The sequence below is a fragment of the Notolabrus celidotus genome, chromosome 15 (assembly GCF_009762535.1).
Source record: "Notolabrus celidotus isolate fNotCel1 chromosome 15, fNotCel1.pri, whole genome shotgun sequence".
Classification (NCBI taxonomy): Eukaryota; Metazoa; Chordata; class Actinopteri; order Labriformes; family Labridae; genus Notolabrus; species Notolabrus celidotus.
Genome location: NC_048286.1, coordinates 27,821,699 through 27,843,355, shown reverse-complemented (window position 1 = coordinate 27,843,355; position 21,657 = coordinate 27,821,699). Strand labels below are relative to the sequence as shown.

Genomic DNA, 21,657 nt, shown 5'->3' with positions numbered 1-21,657 from the left:
CTGATAGTCAGGGCGCCTGTTTCCAGCCCTGCTACGTTTTCTGTTTACTTTTTCACAGCGATTCCAAACCTATTATGTTAAATTACAGCTGATGAATTTAGCTGTTTATCATACAGCAATTATTACAGGGAAGAATAGAGAGGAGACGAGGGGAGATGAAACGCATGGCCGATGGACCTCAATTCCAGAAGTGCTGTAAATACAGGAAATACAATGGTGTCTGCTGTCACAGGGCTTGTTACATTTTGAACAAGGTGCGTGTTGTTTACATGCGTAGGCCTCTCAGGTACGGGGCTAACGCAGACCTACAGAGAAGGCTTCACTGTCGATTCGACGCAGAAGTATAAACCAAGCTTTGGCCTTTCGTTCCCTCATGTGTGCATAAACTACACATTTTAAAGTACAGGAATGTAAAAAATAAATGTCCCTGCATCAGCCATCATAAGCAGGTCATTATCGGTTATTGGTATCGGCTCAAAAGAATCAAGTATCTCTAGTTTTAATCAGAAGTTAGCTTGTAAAGTGCGTTTATTTAGAATTTGGTGACAGTTTAACCAGAACTACCTCACAGGAGTGCAGTAGTCAGGGATGTGATGAAACCATGCAGCTCATCAGAATTGAGTATCTACTCAGAACATAGTGAAGTTTAGTTTACTATGGATGCCAATTTTTCCAGTTTGTCTAGCTTTGTCTTTCAATCCATCTCTCAAACTCACCACCAGTTCATTGATAACATGTTTCACACTTTTAGACCTTATTGACTGCTGACCTTTTTGACATGTCCAAGTCAGATGCAGCTGGTTTGACGTTATCAGTCATAAAACACGTAATGCGTTTAATAACCAGAACCATATGTCGTGGTGGACTGAGATTGTTAATAGAGATCGTGACCTTTTATTAATGGCGTATTAACATTTAGAACAGCACATTTGATTGCTCATTACGAACTGAAAGAGTCGTGACCCTTTATTAAAGACTTCATCAGGACTGCAGTTTTACATGTTAGTGAGTCATTAATAAAAGGTCATGGGTTCTTTACTTCCAATAAGCCATTTAGCCTGCAGTTATAAGTGTTGTGATTTCATGGTAGCTGGACCAGATGCCCTCCAGCTCCTTTAGGGGGGGAACTGTTAAAACGGTCCATTGGAGGGGTGTGAACAATAAATTAAAGAGACATAAGGGCATGACATACTGCAGCCAAAGAGATTACTTTACAGCAGGGAAACCAAAATCCCTCTTTATGTCTCACTAGTAATTAATGAAACTAGATGATCTATGCCTCTGAAATTAATAATAAAAACACTAGTTCCTGTCTTTGATTTATTGTTTTCTGAGTTGTCATGTGTTGAGGCAAGCAACAATTAATCATAAATAGACTATAATATACACTGTGGGTAAATTTAATTAATTAAGCTTAATTGCTCTTTAAAAAAATTAATCTTTAATATCAAAAATGATTTAATGACGTTCGTATTTCCCATAGTTTTGAATATCTAGTGCTTTAATCTGAATACATAAAGCAGTTTCAAATATCTGTGGTTTTGTGTCTATGTGGCTGTGACTAAAATATGTAATTATGGTGCCTAATAAAGCTTATCAGGGGCTGAACTGAACCAAAACATGAGCCAAAGGTAAGCCCATACTGGGATGATATAGAAGACAGAAGTGGGCCTATACTGGGACACTATATTTGGTAGAAATGGGCCTACAATGGGACAATATAACCCCTGTGTCCACCAAGCGGTTCAGTTTGGTTCGTGGTACGGCACGCATTTTGTGGCGTTTGCATTGACTAAAACCGGGACAGGTCCCCAAATTACCAAGTCGTACCATCCCACTTCTTGTTACCCTTCTGTTGGGGTGCCAAACATACCGGTCCGACCCCAGAAGGTGGAGCTAGAAACACTGCAGTCCGTTGAATGGTTGAAAGAATTGTCACTTCCCGGGTTATCAATCCGACCCGTACCAAACTGTACTGATCCATACCAGACTGCTTGGTGGAAACAAGGCTATAGTGTAAGCCCATATTGAGCTAATATATCAGCTGGAAGTGGGCCTATATTGGGAAAATGTATAAGCCAAAATTGGTTAAATATTGAATCAGTAGAGTTTAAAGGCCCTATTTAAACAATGTAAAATATACAGTCTAAAGTGCATGGCACAAAGTCAATTTGAGCATGTCCGACCACATTCTGTGAGTTAAGCATTGCACAATAGTGGCGCTAAGTGAGGCGCAGGGCAAAAGAAGTTGGATCAAGTCCCTTAATCGTTCAAAGGTGTGTTTTTGGCGCAAAATGAATTAAATCAATCAGTAAGTATGCTGTCATTTACAGACACATAGACATGTTGCTACTTGCACAGCCAATTTCAGCCTTTCTACCTAAACACACCGGGCCCAAGCTGTCACATTTAACTTTCTTCCTTCTGTGTCCCTAAATCTGCGAAAAACACGCCCTGGTTACCGTACGAGTTATGTTGATGCATTGATTGATGTATTATCAATTGCGACAATTCCTCAGCACAGCAGAAACGATCGATGACTATTCAAATTAAGAGACCTGTACATTAATGCATGAGCCACAGCAGTGTAACTTCATTCATCACTCAAAACTCAGGACACGCTGACAGTATCAGACAGGATCTAATAATGACTTATGTTCTATGTACCTTACATTAAAAAAGGTAGGCTGTTATTTAGTCATTTTTGTTGCTGGATCACATGGCTGTATTTTGCACAGTGTGTGAAATACTACTGTTCAGTATTGTGTCTTTTTCTGCATGTTTTGGAGAGAGTGCACATCAAAGGCAACATGCATGATGGAGAGTTTGGTGATGGTCTCAGTCTGGAGCTCTTGGCTCTTGTCAGGGCTGTGGCGAAGCAGATGTGATAGGAGGCAACAGTGTGTTTGTCTTCTGGCATGCAGAGATCAGCCCGATACCAAGAGCAGTATCATGATGTTAGAGGAAAAGGCCAGAAATACTGCCGTCTCTAAGCCCCCTGTCCCAATAAAAAAAACGCCTCAGTTTCATTGTGTCTGCTTATACACTTATATTCTTTTATGAGTGGTAGCACTGCTGGAGGAATGCATGTGAATTCTTAAGCACATCTTACTATCTCAATAACATGCCCTCTAAATAGCAGTTAAGTACTACATTATCATTGACTTCAGACTTGTTGGTCTGAGGCACAGTCACATTCTGCTTCCTCAAGACAGCAATGCACCACCTTTGCACTACACCACATCTTGAAAGACCAACATACCCATGGGCGCTAACATGGGCGCAAGTTCACTTGCTCTTTACTCAGCGTGGGCACTGAGTGTTAAAAGCTGTTGAGACAATAACAATGACAATTGTGCTGCACACCAGGACGCTTTGCACCAGGTCCTAAAAGTTGGCCCCATTTTGGGCTGACATATGAGACTATAGTGGGCCTTTAATGGGACCAAAGACAGTTTAAAGGCTGATTTATACTTCTGTGTTGCCCCTACGCAGCAGGGGCTTACGCGGACATGAGCACCACATACTTGTGCATCGATGTGTCTGTGTCGCGCAGGAATTCTTCACCGAAACGCTTGAGGGAAGTGCGGCCTCTCTGATAGCAGGTCGTCTGCTTCAGGCCCTGCTACGATCTCTGTTTACTTTTCCACAGCGATTCAGAGCGTGTAATGTTAATCTACAGATGATGAATGTTGCTGTTTATCATACAGACATGATTACAGGGTAACAGAGAGAAGGAGATGAAATACACAGCCGATGTGCGGCCGATATCCAGGATCCCGGAAGTGATGTAAATGTGGGAAACAAAATGCCGCCGAGCGGGCCAATCACAGGGCTTGCGGTCTGTGTTGATTCTACGGGTAGCTACATTTTGGAGGAGGTGCACATCAGCTACGTGCATAGATCTCTGCGTAGGTACAGGAGCTACGCGGACCCTGGCGTCGGCTACGCCATCGATTCGATGCAGAAGTATAAATCAGCCTTAAGCCTATAGCATGTCGATACTAGGCTGATTTTAATGCCAATAGACAACCTATATGTACCCTACATTGGGCCAAAATAGACTTTTGTTTAGCCAAAAGTGTGTCTATATTGGGACACTACATAAGAGTGATATTTTATTAGAAAGACGTTTCAACTCTTCGTGGGTCTATAATGTGAAGAAATCATTCCTAAAAGTGTGTTACTATTTATCTCTATATTGTTACAATGTTACAATGTTACAATGTCATTTAGCAGACGCTTTTATCCAAAGCGACGTACATACGAGAACAAGAACAACACAAGCAAAGATCTAGACAAGAGGAAACAAGATCAGTACGAGTAACAAAGTGCTTCAAGTCAATTTGGGTGCAGGTACTGCCAAGCAGTGTAAAGGCAATGCACAAAAGTAAGTAAGGATTATTATTTTATTTTTTTTTTCAAAATAAGGAACATCTACAATGAAGCAACCAACCAATTTAAGACCTTCCATTATCATCATCAACAATTGACATCAACACAATAATGACCAAAGTACCAAGTGCTGGGTCACTCAAGAGCTGAACACAGATTCCCAGAGAAGGACAGTGCAAGTCAATTGTAGCTGGAAGACATGATCTGTCACTGGGGACAACAGTGGAGAACAGTCTAGCTAAGTGCATAGTGCTTCTTAAAGAGCTGGGTCTTTAGCTGTCTTTTGAAAGTAGAGGAACTCTGCAGATCGAATGGAGTTGGACAATTCATTCATTCCACCACTTAGGGACAACAGAAGAGAAGAGTCGAGCTAGTGATTTTGATTTTGAGGCTTTGTGTGCTGGAAGCACCAGGCGCTTTTCAGATATTAGACTATATTAGCTGAAAGTGATGTTTAAGCATCTTTCTAAAACAAAGTTTTATAAATGATGAATGACTGTTCAGTGACTAAGCAAAATCAATAGATGCACGTTGACCAATGAATATTTCTAAACTCTTAAAAATCATTAATGTTTCAGCCTCAGATGATCAGTTGAAACATGATTACAGATTTATGAAGTCATATTTAATTATTTAGCAGTCTTCAGTAAATTCAGGAGTTATCTTAAGTACTCCTTATTAAAAAGTGGTGCCCATTTCTATTAGCTGCTTTAATGTCCTCACTCTCACTTTAATAGTAGGGCTGCTTTTCTAGTGAGAAACTTAATTTATGTGAACACAAACAGGCCTCTGTAAGCTGAGCCTTAAACCTGTCAGTGCTGTTAGTTCCTCGATCGTTATCAAGGGATTAAAGCCATCAAGTTGTTGCTGTTTAAACCCCATAGCGTCGATAAAAATATCCTTACTCTAAGTGACACATAAAGTTCTTCTTAGTCTTTTTTAAATCCCTTTTGACAATTTCAAAATGCAATGTCATGGAGCAGAAAACATGACTGCTTTCCCTGAAAATCTAACAGCTTTTCTGTCATTTTGGAGACAATCAGTTTCCATTTGACAGCAACAATATATAACTTAATGTCCCGTTAAAGGCTGAAACACATACACACTCACATAAACACAAAAAGTGTATGTGAGGATGCTCATATGGGAAAGATAAATCACCCAACACAGACAGCCAGACATGCTGACAGAGCGTAAAATCTCGCTCTGTATCTCACGCTCTTTAACGGCACACTAAGACACATCGCTTACACCCATTCAGCATCGATCACCACCTCCGTGTAAATGACCTCATTCTGCTACATGTGATTGGATGGTGCTCGTCAGGTGTACGAGATGCTGGCTGTTCCCCCCTCCAGCATCAGCCAGACGCAGCAGGCCAGGATGACTTGGCAGCTCAAGGTGAATCACATTCAACTGTGCGGGCTGTTTTGAATGCTAACGAACGAGCAGGAAAAACGTCTCAGTTTCTGAGCAGAATTCATAAACAAACAGACTGAATGTACGAGCAAATGTGCTTCGCCTCCGAGTGCACATCCTGAATGAGACGTTTGGTGATGGAGCCAGCGAGGAGCGGGGGTGATTGCCGAGGGGAGATAGAGAGCGGGGAGAAGAGAGCGGACATGTTCAGAATACTAACACGTGTCTGGTAGCAGAGAGAGTCACGGCTAATTCACACCGAGTGGAATTAAGCATATAGTCCTTCATTAGCATTTATCAAAGCACTGCTGCTCTCTGTGCATGATGCTGAGGTTCTCATGTCAGAGCAATCAATTACTAAACATCCACCTTTAATGAGAAAAACAGTGCTTACCGTGACCCATGTGGTCAAAGATTTATACGTTGTGTGTGTGTGTGTGTGTATATATATATATAAATAAATATATACATACCTCTATATATAGATAATATGTATACAGAAACACCCAAAGCCAGTTATTCGACTAATGGCACTTTATAAAACGGCATTAACAACACAGAAAAATGAAAATAGATCAAATAAAGTAGTTTAAAAAACAATCACATTTTAAAAATGTGATTTAATAAGCATATTTAAAACTACAAATGTGGATAGATATAAGAAAAATAAATTAATGTGCACAAATAAATGTGAAGTATGCTTAATTTGATTTTTCTTTATTTTCATTTTTTTTTTTTACTTAAGAACTCTCTTTTTGGAACTAATATTTGTGTTTCCATTTTACCTATCTATCTACCTATCTACCTATCTACCTATCTACCTATCTATCTATCTATCTATCTATCTATCTATCAATCAATCAATCAATCAATCAATCAATCAATCAATCAATCAATATATCTATCATCTATCTATCTATCTATCCATCCACTGTATCTGTCTGTCTGTCTGTCTATTTATCTATCTATCTATCTATCTCTTTCCATCCGTCCATCCATCTATCTATCTATCCATCTATCCATCTATCTCTGTCCATCCGTCCATCCATCTATCTATCTATCTATCTATCTATCTATCTATCTATCTATCTATCTATCTATCTATCTATCTATCTATCTATCTATCTATCTATCTATCTATCTATCTATCTATCTATCTATCTATCTATCCATCTATCCATCTATCTCTGTCCATCCGTCCATCCATCTATCTATCTATCCATCTATCCATCTATCCACTGTATCTGTCTGTCTGTCTGTCTGTCTGTCTGTCTGTCTGTCTGTCTGTCTATCTATCTATCTATCTATCTATCTATCTATCTATCTATCTATCTATCTATCTCTGTCCATCCGTCCATCCATCTATCTATCTATCCATCTATCCATCTATCCATCTATCTGTTTATATATTTATTTATTTATCCATCCATCCATCCATCCATCCACTGTGTCTGTCTGTCTGTCTGTCTGTCTGTCTGTCTGTCTGTCTGTCTGTCTGTCTGTCTGTCTGTCAATCTATCTATCCATCTATTTATGTATATGTTCTATGTTTGTTTGTTTTTTGTTTCTGTCTGTTTCTGTTTTCATGCTTATTTTTTGTTTGTGTGTGTCAGTTTGTTAAATAAGTAGTCTAATATGATCATTTCTTTTTTATTAATATTTTCATGTGTAATATTATCACTTACATACTCAGTTTTTATTACATTTTTCCTTTGTTTGTGAAGTTACATTCTAAATGATTATTTAATGTTAAAAAGAGGGGATGTGATATCAGGATTGACAGCCTCCTGCAGCCTGCTGGTTTAGACACCAACACAGGAATTACTGAGATTTCCACAACCTTGAGTTGTCTTATTCAAATCAACTCAAGACACTGTTTAACTTTGGTCTGTACTGACCTGAGGGGACTCTGATGTTTCTTCAGTAAGTTAAATATGTGTTTTGTCAGAGGTAGGGGCATGACGTCAAACTCACAGCTCAAGGGAGTATTTTGGTTTCACTGTTATACAACCGGAGATGGAGGCATGGCATCCATACTTATTTTTGGCATTGTTTGTGACTATCAGCAACATTTTATCATTGTGCATGCGGACACATCATGCTCCAACATGCTGTCAAAAACAACTTTTTTCTCTCCTACAGTGTTTATAAGCTCAGTGTCAATCAAAGCGGCATCTGAGGCACTGCACAGTTAGAACTTCAGGCTTGTGACTCAACCGAGCAATGACTTTCCTCCAAGGTAAAACACTAAAAAAAAAACGTACTCATAATGAAGTCAAATATATAAATAAAGCATCCTCCGCTCAGCCAGAAACCTGGGTGCCCTTAGGTGACATGTGTGACACAAAGAGCAATCAGGAACACACACGCAGCAGACGGATCCTTTGAGCCCCCCTCCCCTGTAATCTATCCTGTGTAATAGTTCACAAACCTTTGCTGACATCTCTCTTTGAACACACGTCTTTTTGTTTTCACCTCAGCCAGAAATAATAACATTAGGATGCAGCTGTGTTGTGTTCAGACCCTGCCATCATGGATTCATTCCTGCCAACTCATACTGGAGCCAACTGGGGAGGGGGAACAGTGGGAGAGGGGGAGATGTATGCTCCTGTGTGAGCGAGCGTGTGTGTGTTTGTTAGTGTGTGTGTGTGTGTGTGTGTGTGTGTGTGTGTGTGTGTGTGTGTGTGTGTGTGTGTGTGTGTGTGTGTGTGTGTGTGTGTGCCTGAGAAGAGGGTGTTTTAGGTGGCTCAGGAGGAAAAAACGGAAGTGAGAAAGATGGATGACTAAGTGTGACAAGAGAACGAGGGATGCACAGGAGGGAGAGTGTTAGTTTGGTTAGTTTGTATGTTTTTAAGTGTGTGTACTGTGTGTACTTCTATTTGTGTATTTAGGGCCTAAATTTATGAGAGTAACAGAGTGAAAATGAACAGAGGGGGGAAAAAAGAGATGGGTACATCTCTCTGTTTTGCATGCAGCTCAGCATATTCTCAGATGCTTATCTCCACCTGTGTTTGCACACTCATACACACCTGCATGCGTGTTTGTGTGTTATCATGGCCATCCGCTCTCACCATAGGCTGTATAAATAATTGATGCAGCCAACAGTACATTGTGTGTCACTGTTTAAGAAGACTCTAGTTGGCTATTTTGTCAGTGACCATGTTGTTTTTGCTGAAAACAGAAGTGACTGTGTTTGGATGTGAGGGTGCAATGGAGAGGAGAGGTTGGCAAATGACAAGTTATCAAGGCTAAACAGCCTGTGCCCATGGCTAAATCATTAGCTGGTTAATTAGACAGTCAACCATTATGTTTCGCACAGAATGAGACTCTTTTTTTGTTGGTAGAATTTGTGCTTTTTCTAAAACTGGATAAGCTGGGAAAGCTTGTGCTATGAGGCACACCACCTTGTGCTCACTTGTAGTCAAGGTGGGATAGTAAACGTGGAATGGCTTGCTTTCTTCTCTGTGGAGAAAAGCGAATCAAAACTTTCATGCACAGGCCAACTCTGATAAATCAAAGTATAACAGAAGCCCTGTTTCCACCAAGCGGTTCAGTTCGGTTCGTCTCAGTATGGCACTCATTTTGTGGCGTTTCCATTGACTAATTGACAGGTCCCCAAATTACTGAGCCATACCGTCCCACTTTTTGGTACCCTTCTGTTGGGGCACCAGACATACCGATCCAACCCCAGAAGGTGGAGCTAGAATCACTGCTGTCCGTTGATTGGTCGAAAGAATCGTCACTTCCCGTGCGACAGTGGTATTAAAGAACAACACATAACCCCGCCATGTTTAAATCTCCAAGGGACTTCGGGAAGATCACTTTTTTTGTTTGGAAAATGGCATCAAGAAACAACGTTCCATGGTTGACCGTGGAGGTGCAGAGATTTTTCCTCCTTATTCTTCTTCGTTGCATTTATTAGCGGGGTACACTGTGTCTCGCTGCCATGACGCTGACGCGGCTATCGGCATCCGGCTTACACGCCGCCCACCAAGTAGGGCACAGTTGGATCAGGAGTTACCAATCCGGCCCGTACCAAACTGTACTGATCCATACTAGACCGCTTGGTGAAAACAAGCCATAAGACTAAATGAGCTGTGCTGCAAAAGCTCCAATGTGAGCACAAGCTTTTGTCTCATTTCTGTAGAGCTGATGAAGCCAGCAAGGCAAACACATAGAGAGGGTTTCATGTGAGTGTATGTGTGTGTTTCTTTTATAAAGGGGAGAACTGATTAAAAATTGAGTGGTTAAAAAGTGTATAAACTACTTTAGGTGAAGGAGGTTTTTTTTATATTTCAAAGATAATGACCCTCCCTCCTCCTGCCGATTGAAAGTGTGCATGGGCCCGGGTGTAATTTGTATTTCATTACAGTTAAGTTTGAGAACAGCCGACTCAGGTAATCTATAACTACAATATAAAACAGAGCCATTCATCATTTTTGTCTTAGTGAAACTTTCCTAAGCTTGGCTTTGATAGAAACCAACAACACAAATATTGTCAAGTCAAGTTCAGAGACTGGATTAGTCGTGTTGATGTCACAGAAAGCTAGCAGCATGCACCTCTCATTCAAAGCAGCTATAGGCCACTGATAATGTGACTTTTAGCCTTAACTCTGTTTAACCTGGGTCAGTAGTAGAGAATTCATCCCATATATATATATATATATATATATATATTCACATGTTAAACTCTAAAGTGAGGCTACTTAAAATGAGGTCTAATGGGGATTCAGTCACTGTCAGAGCCAGCTTCTAGTGGACACTCAAGGAACTGCATATTTTAAACACACCTGCTTGAGCTGTACTCTGCAGCCCTGGAGGTTGCCTCTTGGCTCTCACTTGTTCCGCACTGTATAAGTGAGTGAGTGTGTGTGTGTGTGTGTGTGTGTGTGTGTGTGTGTGTGTGTGTGTGTGTGTGTGTGTGTGTGTGTGTGTGTGTGTGTACTCAGGTCTGAGTGAATTCACTTGTTTGCTCGTACAGTGTGTGTGTGTGTGTGTGTGTGTGTGTGTGTGTGTGTGTGTGTGTGTGTGTCTGTGTGTGTGTGTGTGTGTTTGCACTTCAACATCTTGAGTATATTTGTTTTTGTGCAGAGCTTGTATATTAGCTTTCTGACAGCTGTGCATCTTTTAAATTTCCCTGCCCAAGTGTGTGTGTGTGTGTGTGTGTGTGTGTGTGTGTGTGTGTGTGTGTGTGTGTGTGTGTGTGTGTGTGTGTGTGTGTGTGAGTGTGTGCATGTAACACACTCTCCAGTATATAAACACACTCACCTGTCTGGGGATCCACTGAGAAGTACTGCTGGCCCTGCACCAGTGTGTACACCAGCTTGGCGCTGTTCCCATAAGTTGGGTCATCAGCATCTGTCGCTGTCACCTGGATTATAGACGTGCCTGCAGGGGAGGAGAGATGAGGATGGAGGAAAGAAAATATAAGAAATGGTAGGAAGAAAATAAGGAGGGAAAGAAGGGAGGAAATAAGGGCGAAAAATGAGAGAAAGAGAGAGGGTGAGTCAGAGCTAAGTGGACAGTATACAGCAGCACTCTAAGAGCATAAGAAAGCTTTAACTCAAGTCAACCTCTGCTCTCCTCTCCCACTCCTTCTTTTTCAATCTCCTTCTGTCGGCAGTGTGACAAATACTTTATTTACCCTCCCCTCACTCCCTCCTCTTCCCCTGCGCTCTCACCTTCTTCCTCCTCTCCCCTGTCTATTCCCTCTGTCTCACTTCATTTCTCTTCATCTCCGTCTCCAATTCCCTTTAGCTTCCTCTCTCAATCGGACCGTCTGTCTCTTCAATGGCCACTGTCTCCATCTCTTAAATCTATCTCCTCTCCGCGCCTCGCAGAGTGTCAATTTGGCAGGAAATATTTTAAATTTGTTATGGGAAAAAATGAAATATTTGAAATGCAGCTCCCTCAGTTCATATGTAGAAGAATCCTATATGTCTGAAGTTGTATGTAAGCAAAGAGGGAACGACTATTTCCACTGGGAACAGAGCCAGACAAGATTGGAGGAGGACGTGGATTGTGGAAGCAGCTGCTGCTTTATTCCTGATCAAAGTCATGACAGTATCACTGGGGAGGTTAGGAGGAGAGTGTGTGTGTGTGTGTGTGTGTGTGTGTGTGTGTGTGTGTGTGTGTGTGTGTGTGTGTGTGTGTGTGTGTGTGTGTGTGTAGTGATGTTTGGGGAATACAGGGAGAGGGGATCATCTGGTAGGTGATCCACTACAGGTAGATCAGAGGTTTATTGACAGATGGTGTATGTAGCGTGTGTGTAAAGATTGCACCAGTGAGAGCTGAAATGAAGGAGTGAGTTTGTGTGTGTGTGTGTGTGTGTGTGTGTGTGTGTGTGTGCGTGCGTGTTTGTGAAGCTACATGCTACTTGTAAGAGTCTGTTTTTTTCTTCACAGTATAAAAGCTTCAAATGTAAAGGATTATTCCAGTTTATCACACTTCAGGTTTAATTTTTGTATCTTTTTTTTCCCTCCATGACGTCAAATTACAGCATTTCTATTTCTGCGGCTTTGTACTTCTTCTCCACATTTCACAAAACATGTTTGATGATTTACTTCTCTACATTTATCCTGCAGCTAAATAACCCAGTTATTACTTTTGGCTTAAGATTTTACACGAAATAATATCTTTTTTTTTTTTAAGCTTTTAAAATACAAAGCACATAAAACCAGTGAGCTACAACCCCCTGGACTATTGACCCTTCACTGAAAAACAGAATTTATTTTCTGTTCCCTCCCGACATGTTTTAGATGTTCTAACTCTCTTTTTTAATCTTCTTAGAATTTGTATTCAAATAATTTGTACTTGTTTAAAAAAGGGATCACACATGCGAAACATCGAACTAATAGAAATACAAATTACAAATTCATGTAGCAGGACTTTCTTCTGCTTGCCAGCCTGGCTTAACATCACATGACCTCTTCGATTTGTTGTGTCACACTTTAAAAGGACCCACACACAGAGGTTGGGAACAACTAGTAATAGCTTCTGCAAACTCATGTATGCAGCAATTGTTAAATAAAATGATCTTCAGATAAAAAAAAATTAGTCAGTCAGAGGGAACATTTTGCTGCTGAATATTTCCTTTTGCTTTTGACCTTCCTTGACATAAGGTTGGATGCTGGACTATTACTAATGATGCTGTTTGTGACTGTATTTTCCTGTCTCTTATTGTCGAACTAATTTTCTTCCTGTCCTCACAGCTCTGTTCAATTTCATATACATATATATGTATTAACCAGTGAAGTATCTGACCTAAAACAAGTATCTGACATAAATAAGTCAAGGAGAAACCTATGTTGTTTCAGACTCTCAGGGACATTTAGATAAAGACCCTTTCCTGTTTCGTGACATGCAGGGACAAGTTTTGCAACCCTTAGGTTAGCAGAGCTGAAGGAAAAGTACAATAAAAGATCAGATGTTAAGATAAGTTTGTGCTCTGTCGTAGGCTATGTCACTGGCTCTCAGACCTATAAAGGGTATTGGTCAACAGCATTCTGGGAGTCAGTAGATTTGCAGAGCTGTTCTCCCAAGCATCCCAGGTGCTTGTTCGATACTGGTTTTGATTCTTGTAATAAACATATTACTATGCAAGCAAGCCAGTGTCACGAAGATTCACTCTACATCTACACATCACGGGCGGTCAAAATACGACACCAGCTTTCTTAATGATCTTCCGGCTGCGTGAGATGCTTGATTCTGACAATGGTTTTTAACTTTCATGAACATGAGCAACACCAGAGGCAAACTGATCACACGTCATGTCGAATCACTCAGGCACATTTTGCTTCTGCTTGTTGAAACCATAAACTGTACGGTGAGGTAAAACCGTTAGTTTCTGTTTGCATCTAAACAATGTGGCTAAAGCTCTAGTTTCAGTCAGCATGCTTAATCGACAGCAACGGACATTTTCATATTGGATCTTGTGCAGCAATGTTAGCAACGAGCGGAGCAGGTGAGTGAAACTTTAAGTTACCGATCACTACAAATAAACTGTAAAAATAAATAATCTAAAGCCTTGTTTCCACCAAGCGGTCTGGTAACTTCTAATCTGGTATTTTGCCAACCTGTAAATATCTTAAGTTAGTTGCCAGGTAATAAGTGCAACAATGTTGTTAGAATTTTGTTGAATGAACTGTCATGGCACAGAACCTACAGCCTGTACTGTATCTCCAACCTCTCCTTACTTTTCATCTGTTTCCATCTCTTTTCTTGGTTTTTCCCAACTCAAATGTCAAATGAAATGTTTCTGTGTGTTGATTTGATAAACAGGTAGTCCTGTATGATCAGAGCTGCATCTTTACAACAGTTTTTTTCTTTATAAAAATGAACAGTCTGATGGGAAATAACTGACTGTTAAAATAAAATGTTACTGTGTGTTATAATCAAATAGAATAAAGGACTTATCATGACCGTGTAATCATTTATGATAATGAATTGACATCATCACTTTTTATGTGTGACTACTCTGAGTGGTTACTGAAACATCTATGAAACAAGAGCACTGTTCACAGAAACCCTACACTCCTGAAAATGTCTTAACACTATCTGGTTGGGAGGTATGTGTGACTGAGAATGGTTGAATTGTTGTTACCCTGACTCTATTTAGACTTTTTCCTGCTCTACCATCCTTCTGGTAAAAAGTTTGTAAGTGGTCTGGGTGCATTGACGTGTTGATCCGGGGAAAGTCAGTCAGCTTGTTTCCTGATTTGCTGTCACTGACTTCTACATGACAAACCACAGAAGGAGTGATCTGCTGTTTTTGTAAATATCGTTCATTCTTAATATGTAAAAAGTACTGATGTTTAATGTTTACAGTTTCAAACTATTTCAGCAAGTAAAATCAATCTTAACATATATCACAACAAAAGGAAACCGTACAACATGATCTTTAGAACCATCAAGAATCAGGACTTTGCTGACTTTTGTCAAAAGGAGGAAATCAGGCCCAGAACCGGCCTGGTCTTCTGGTAGTGAATACAGAGCCCGTGATATATATGCTGCTGAACGACATGGAGGAGTAACTCCAATCCAAAGTCTGTTTGTCCTATCACAAAAAATAGACGTTTGCAGCTTGAGAAGGATAAGAGAAAACAAGAGGATAAAATGGATTGAAATAAAAGCCATGGTCTGAAATCTCTTAAGGTTTCATTAGCAGTGACACATTCAAGTTCACAGTGATTGATATCTGCTGCTGCACGAGATGCTCACGAGATAATCTCATGTTAAATTATTGAGCTATTGTTTAAATCGCAAAAACGGTATCCCATAAGTTTAAGTGCACTCCATGCAGACTGTAGAGCTGACAGCATGTTACAAAAATCAGACTTTAGGTTGAGACAGAAGAGAAGGTGTTTTCAGATGTTTGGCTGTTATTTTTAATCCATGCTCAGTTTGATATTTTCAACTCTACACACATTTTCCTACAGCTAGAAAAAAAACTATTAGACTATCTGAACTTTCTGTTTTTATCTCAAAGCCTTCCTCTCTATACCAGCTTCACTCAGCCTGACACAGACTTTAAAGTGTCTGCTATTGAATCTCTTTATGTTTTAGGCTTTTTCTTCACTATGGATATTACAGATAAGAGCAGGAGGGCATGAGCAGATAAGTCGACAGAATGTTTCTTTTGACAGCAGTAGAAATTAATCAGACTTTGGGATCAAACAGTTTGGCTCTGAGGTTGATGCAACAAGTGCAAGGCGAGGGGAAAAGGATTGGTATGCAGCCTGTCAGCCGTGCAATACAGCAGTCACACTCCACGAGGATCAAATATTCACACTGACACCCATCCAAGTGGAACGTACGTACTTACCATCAGACATCTGTCCTCTGACAGGGAAAAGGAAAATAAATCCTTCCATATATACATCTATATATAGATAAAGAGTTTAAAATGTACGATTTTATATTTGTGCTCAAGGTTAAACTTTAACTGAGTTTTTCTGCAGATACTCATCTGTTCAGATATTTACATCCAGTCGAGTCAAACCAACAAATAACAGTTTGCAGACAGATACAGCAGGGATCTGGCTTGGTTCCAGGGCGCTCTGCCGCCCCCCCCTCCTCCCCTCTCTCACCCTTAAATGTCTCATGTAACACGCCTTTGATAGGATCCTCACAGAGGCTACGTCTCCTCAGTCACGGGTGCCACAAAGCGCCTTGGTAAATATTGAATCGTCAAGTAAATATTGAATCCATGATTGACTGAACAACTCAATCTGGAGACTGAGCTGCCACGAGGAGCAGACGCTCATACGGCAGCTGACAGGATTACTAAATAGTGCTCGTCTCCTTCACTCTGTATCCTCGGGCCCGGCCCGGGCCGGCTGCTGGCAGGGTCATTATTCTAATCTGAATCAAACAATGAAGTGCGGGAGGGACCTTGATGTTTGGAGAAAAACCTTTAAGAGGTAAAGATGGAAAATACCTCAGGCTAAATTTGGCAAACTTTTCTGAACTAACCAGTTAAAGGAGGATTTATGTAAAATAATAACCTTCTTTTGGCAAATTCAAAGTTTTTCTGAAAGCTATTCTCCTTGCTGTTAAAAGGCAAAGAGCGCTCCTCAAAGTAGAACCAATTTTGTAAGGGCAGAGCAGAGTGTAAATGGAGATTAGAGCACTTTTTATACATACAAACTGTTTCCTACAGGCACTCTGCAGCCCTGCTCTGAATTTTAAATCTCCAGCAGTTATTGTCACTCCAACATCTCACTGCAATACGAGTGCAAAAATGGTCCCCGTCTCTGCCTTCACCTCGTATCTCACCTCTACTCGGAGCGCTGCTGTCACATTGAACATGATCTTTCTGCAGTCACAGAAAAATTATCAGGTCACTGTGGCTTTGACATGCACTCTGTCACAGATTTTACACTGAAAATGATATGAAAATGAGTGTCAATTCATTTCATAATCCTCCATAATTTCTTATTAGATTTGAAAAGAGATCCCTTCTCCTATTTCTCCGAAATCCCACACTACAGTTGCTCTGCTTTTAAAGAACGACTGCGCTCTGTTCCTCATGAATTTTGCTGATAAACTGTACTGTGGTTTTTGGGTGGTAAACATTATCTGATACACACACACTGTCATACATCACTGCCAACAGAAAGCAGGCCTGTGTTTAAACAGGAATTTCAAAACTGTATCCTCAGATTTACAGGGGATTTTCTACCAACTGAGGTACCTGTGGTCGATTTTTGATGGTGTTCCCCCTCAGAAAACCCACTTCACTCTTTGTAACCTTGAATGCTGTGTTGGCCGGACTTATTAACTTTGAAGAATCTGCAATTTATCAAACAGAAAAAGGTATTTCACAGCATATTTCGTCTCTTACTGGGGGATCTCTTTTCCAGACACCAACATGGCGTGCAGGCAGGCTCGGTCTGATGAGGTGAATTCAGCAATTTTAAGTGCAGCCTACAAATTCTGTAGAGATAAAGCAGCACCCTGTTTAATACCAAACAGCTAAGAACATTTTCACTTACTGTCAAGTTACACATTTTGAATGTTTGTAAGTGGGGCTGCATGTATTGCACCAACACAAGATAGTCTATAACTGGGAGAGGGAACATTACATGTTTTTTCAAAGCTATTGATAGGTGGTTTCATGCGAGTCATGTAGTTCCAAGGCAAAAAGCAAAGGAAGAGGAAGAAGACGAGTCTGCACGCTTACTCAATGCCAAAAAAAACATTGTAATCACAATGTTTCAACCCAGTGATCTTCATCAGATGGTGGAAACTTTTGCAGCCTTTTGTACCTCTGACTAAATGTGCGGGCCTTTCTTATTCTTTTCAAACATATTGACAATTAAATTAAGATTTTTTTTTTTTGATCAGGTGCAAACAAATTGCCTTCAGGCTAACTTGTGCATCAAAAGATGTCTGCATCTTGGACTTTCTTATCAAACACTAAAATAATGAAGAATTCTAGTGAAGTAAAAAACATGGACGTAGTCGAAGTGATGTCACTTGTTGGTTTCTGTAACAGAAGCCAACAGATAGCAGTCACCATATCGGAAATGCTGCCTTAAATAACCTAACTCTCAATCAATCTCAACACTGGCAAATATGTGGAGATGAGGTGGGACTTGAGCCTCCTGACAAACAGTCAGACTATCAGTCAACGCACCACACCCCTTATTATGCAAAATCATGTATAACTAGTTATGCTCTTTGTCCATAACAGCTAAGCCTTCTGTCATACTCTGTGTGCATTCCTGTTGAGTTAAAGCCAAACATTCACTGTCAAATCTGTAGGCCTACTTTAGCTAGTCTTGTTGTTATATTAAGGCTGCATGCCTTTGAGGATGTAGCTCACTTGTTGGTGTTTCATCACAACATGATTTGTGATTTTGGTATGCTAAACGGTATTGTTTCAGATCAAGGAACTACAAACTTTAATAGGGAGTCTGCACTGACACTGACATGATGAAAAATTGAGCTTCTCCCGTTCCAGTGAGATCATTACCCAAAGAGATAGTTTGGGTCTATTTATACCATGATGAGGAGGTGTGTATGTCAGGAATACTTTGTGTGGTTGAGGATCATTGTAGTCAAAATAGCACAGATATGTTCTGCACCTCGGAATTTGTTCTTTTTAGGAGTTTCTAAAACTTTGAAACTCTTAAAGCACACACAGCACTAGCGGATATGGTCTAAACGTTGCAATACCATCTGAAACATGAGGTCAGTATCGAGCATTGCATAACATAAGGCTATTTAGTCTGTTAAATAAAACAACAAGGTATAGACCTGATCTATGAAAGACGTAACCTTAAATTACTTCTGTTTTGATATGGTGCTATACAGAAAATACAATGAATTTGACTGGATTTGAAGGAGGGGCAGGTGCGCCCCCAATATAATGGTAGGGGAAACACTGTCCAGTATCAGGCTGAAGTAGTAAACAAGACCACAAGTAATGCATATACGCACTTTAAAAACACATTACCCAGGCTAAAGCTGCACACAGCTACAGGACCATGGAAAAACTCTGCTCTGCAACCAAATAGGACACTCGTGCTTCCCTCTCGTGTGGGAGCGCGCTCACACACACGCATATGTGAACATATGAACCCAGCCAACCGTCGTATGGCAAAATATACATTTCCATATGAAGCACAGTCAAAACAAATGTGACGTGCTTTCAAATGGCATTTGTAGTGACAATAGCAAGTGAAAAAAATTAGATTCTAAACCCTTCCCAAGAGACCCCCCACAATTTTGCAGTTGAGGCTTTCAGGGGGTCTCTTGTGTCAATTAAGGGGTCTCAGACCCCCCTAGACCCCCTGTAATTTGCACAGTGAAAACACATTAAAGAGGAACACCCCTCACCCAAATAGAGAAACTAAAAATAAAGAAATGAGGTATAATGATCATTTTGTGTACCAGGCAGCAAGCACGTTTAATACTGCTATAAAAAATGGGCAGTTTAAAATGAGACCTGATGGGAATTATTTGGCTTTTTCAGCTATCCTCAAGAGGACACTCAAGGAACTGCAGTTCTTTGCATGTTATCATATATGCTGCTTGTTGTAAAAATGTAATATGCAGAATGGATACACAGATAATATTAATGCAGAGCACTGGAGCGATGCAGATGATATTATTTGCCAGGTGAGGCAGTTCTCAGTCGTGACTCTTAAAGATGTCACGCTTTTTCAAAATGTTTTACAAAAAGAAGTCAACTGCTCCTCTCTGCAAAGAGCAGAGTCCCAAAGAAGCAACACAGAGTACGTGACTGGGATGTAAACAGGCAGCATCCTTATTAGGCAGATTATGCCTTCTTTTCATGAAGTACAATTCAAGCTGTTTCTATTTGTACTCCTCTTTGCTTACACTTTGTGTGCGCTCAAAAGATTACATATATTGTATTCAGCTGGGTATGTGAGAGAACTTTACATTTACATGCACATAATTATGCAACATCTGCAAACAGTGAGATAAAAACAATAGCCTGTTTAAGCCACATTCATGATTACATAACCTCCAGCTCCCCTTGTTAATAATCAGCATATTATCATTGTGAGGAACTCAAACTGTAATTACAAGCTGAACATCTCCTGAACCAAAGACTGATAGAATGTATGGACTGCATCAATCTGGGCAGCAGGTATTTCATCAATAGAAGAGAATGGCCTCATACATCCGACAAGCTGCTGTGGTGACAGTGTTATTAAAAATCAAACATTAATCTAACCTATTTCACATTCTGCCTGTGTTGCACTCAAATTTTGTTCCCATTTGCATTTAGTTTTTGAGTTTTGGAGAGGTTTCATTATGCCAGCCATGAAAATTTCTGTCTGGAATGAGCAGGCGAAAACAGAGATACAATTTAATGCCAAAAGAGTAATAAATTGAATAACACTGACTAAGATGAACTGCTTCCAGCAAAAACTTGGAACCCAAGCATTCATATAAAAGTTCTCCAGAATCTGCCTACTGTAAGTTTTGAGATGCTTAATTTAGTGGTTCTTTCAAACTACATTTTTACAATGTTTTATAAAAGTCTGCTTAACACTGTACATCTACATCAAACTGTTATACAAACATTTTTATCAAGCTGAAAACTGTGAACGCGAGGTGTGAAGTGGCCTACATACAGTTTAAAGAAGCTATAGCAGCACAAATGTCCTTCACTTGGTGCTGCTTTTAGCTCTAAAGGCCCTTATGAAACTATATCTAGGTGTTACAATCTGAAAAGGGCACCGATGAATCCCCGGAGTCTCGTATTCAGACTCGAGCTACATGGACACAAACCTCCTGTGAGACGATGTAGAGGGGGAAATTTCCCTCTCCTCCCTCCTGCTTTCCGGATTTCTAATGCTTGCAAATATTTGCAGAGCGTCTTTTAAAGCTCCTTTTGACTTTGCAAAAGTCATCAAGTCTGAAGAACAAAGGCAGCAGGGATGACATAAGCTGCTCATTAACATTTTATATGGACGTGCATCAATCAGTTGTTCATTCATTAGACCGTGAACAGACCATTCTCCTCTGTTTTATAGTTCAGTATGTTCAGTGCTAGATTCTGCCAACTGCTTGAGACAGAAGACGTTTTATATTCAGACCCATTCAACTTCACAGGTGAAGTCTCAGCTTGTATGACTTCACCTTGACTACATGCCACTGTGCTATCGATATAAGTGTGCTTCATGAGGTATTATCTATTTCTGCAAGTAGTTATTTAGTCAAGACTTTAACAATGCAAGAATTAAAGGAATCATGTCTAATACTGGCCTTGTCGGATCACATGAGTGGTCCTATCCATATCTAAGTTTGTTTGATACATAAAAACTTCTGGAAACTGAAATTTGAGGGGGGGAAATGAAATTTGTTTTGCAATAATTAAAGCTGGGGTTGGCAGTCTCGGAAAACCAGCATGAATTTGAATGTAGCATTTCCTCAGGACTCCATCTAACCCCTTCCCCCCTCCCCTCGGAGCTCCTCCGAATTTTCCCAGGTTTACTCCGGCTCTTTTGGTTCTTTTTTAAGAACACATTATGTATTGATTACCATCAGGACATAAAGATCATTTTAACCAGTATAACAAAAAGTGTATCTAAATCTGATTACCAACCCCAGCTTTAAAAGAAATGTATGTATAAAAGCTAGCACATTTAAAAAAATATATATAATTTTTTTCCATATCATTCCAGTCTGTTTGGGAATGGTTTGGTACATCATCAGTTAACTGTGTTTATCAGTTTTTGGCTACTGGGCAAAGTCTCTACTGGCGGCATTTTGCCTCTTTTATGTTTCAGGCCAGAAGTGACCATATTAAGCTGAGATGATAAGTCTCCATTGATCAGTGTTGTGTGTGAACCATAGACTGTA

The 21,657-nt window shown here is 40.2% G+C and overlaps 1 protein-coding gene across 1 annotated transcript in view; it reads right to left on the bottom strand.

Moving 5' to 3' along the window:
• LOC117826686 overlaps positions 1–21,657 on the bottom strand; it is a 185,477-nt gene that overhangs the window by 109,439 nt on the left and 54,381 nt on the right. The window contains exon 4 of the mRNA XM_034702940.1: positions 11,083–11,202. Coding sequence (XP_034558831.1) covers positions 11,083–11,202 — 120 coding nt within the window. The remainder of the gene's footprint in view (positions 1–11,082; positions 11,203–21,657) is intronic.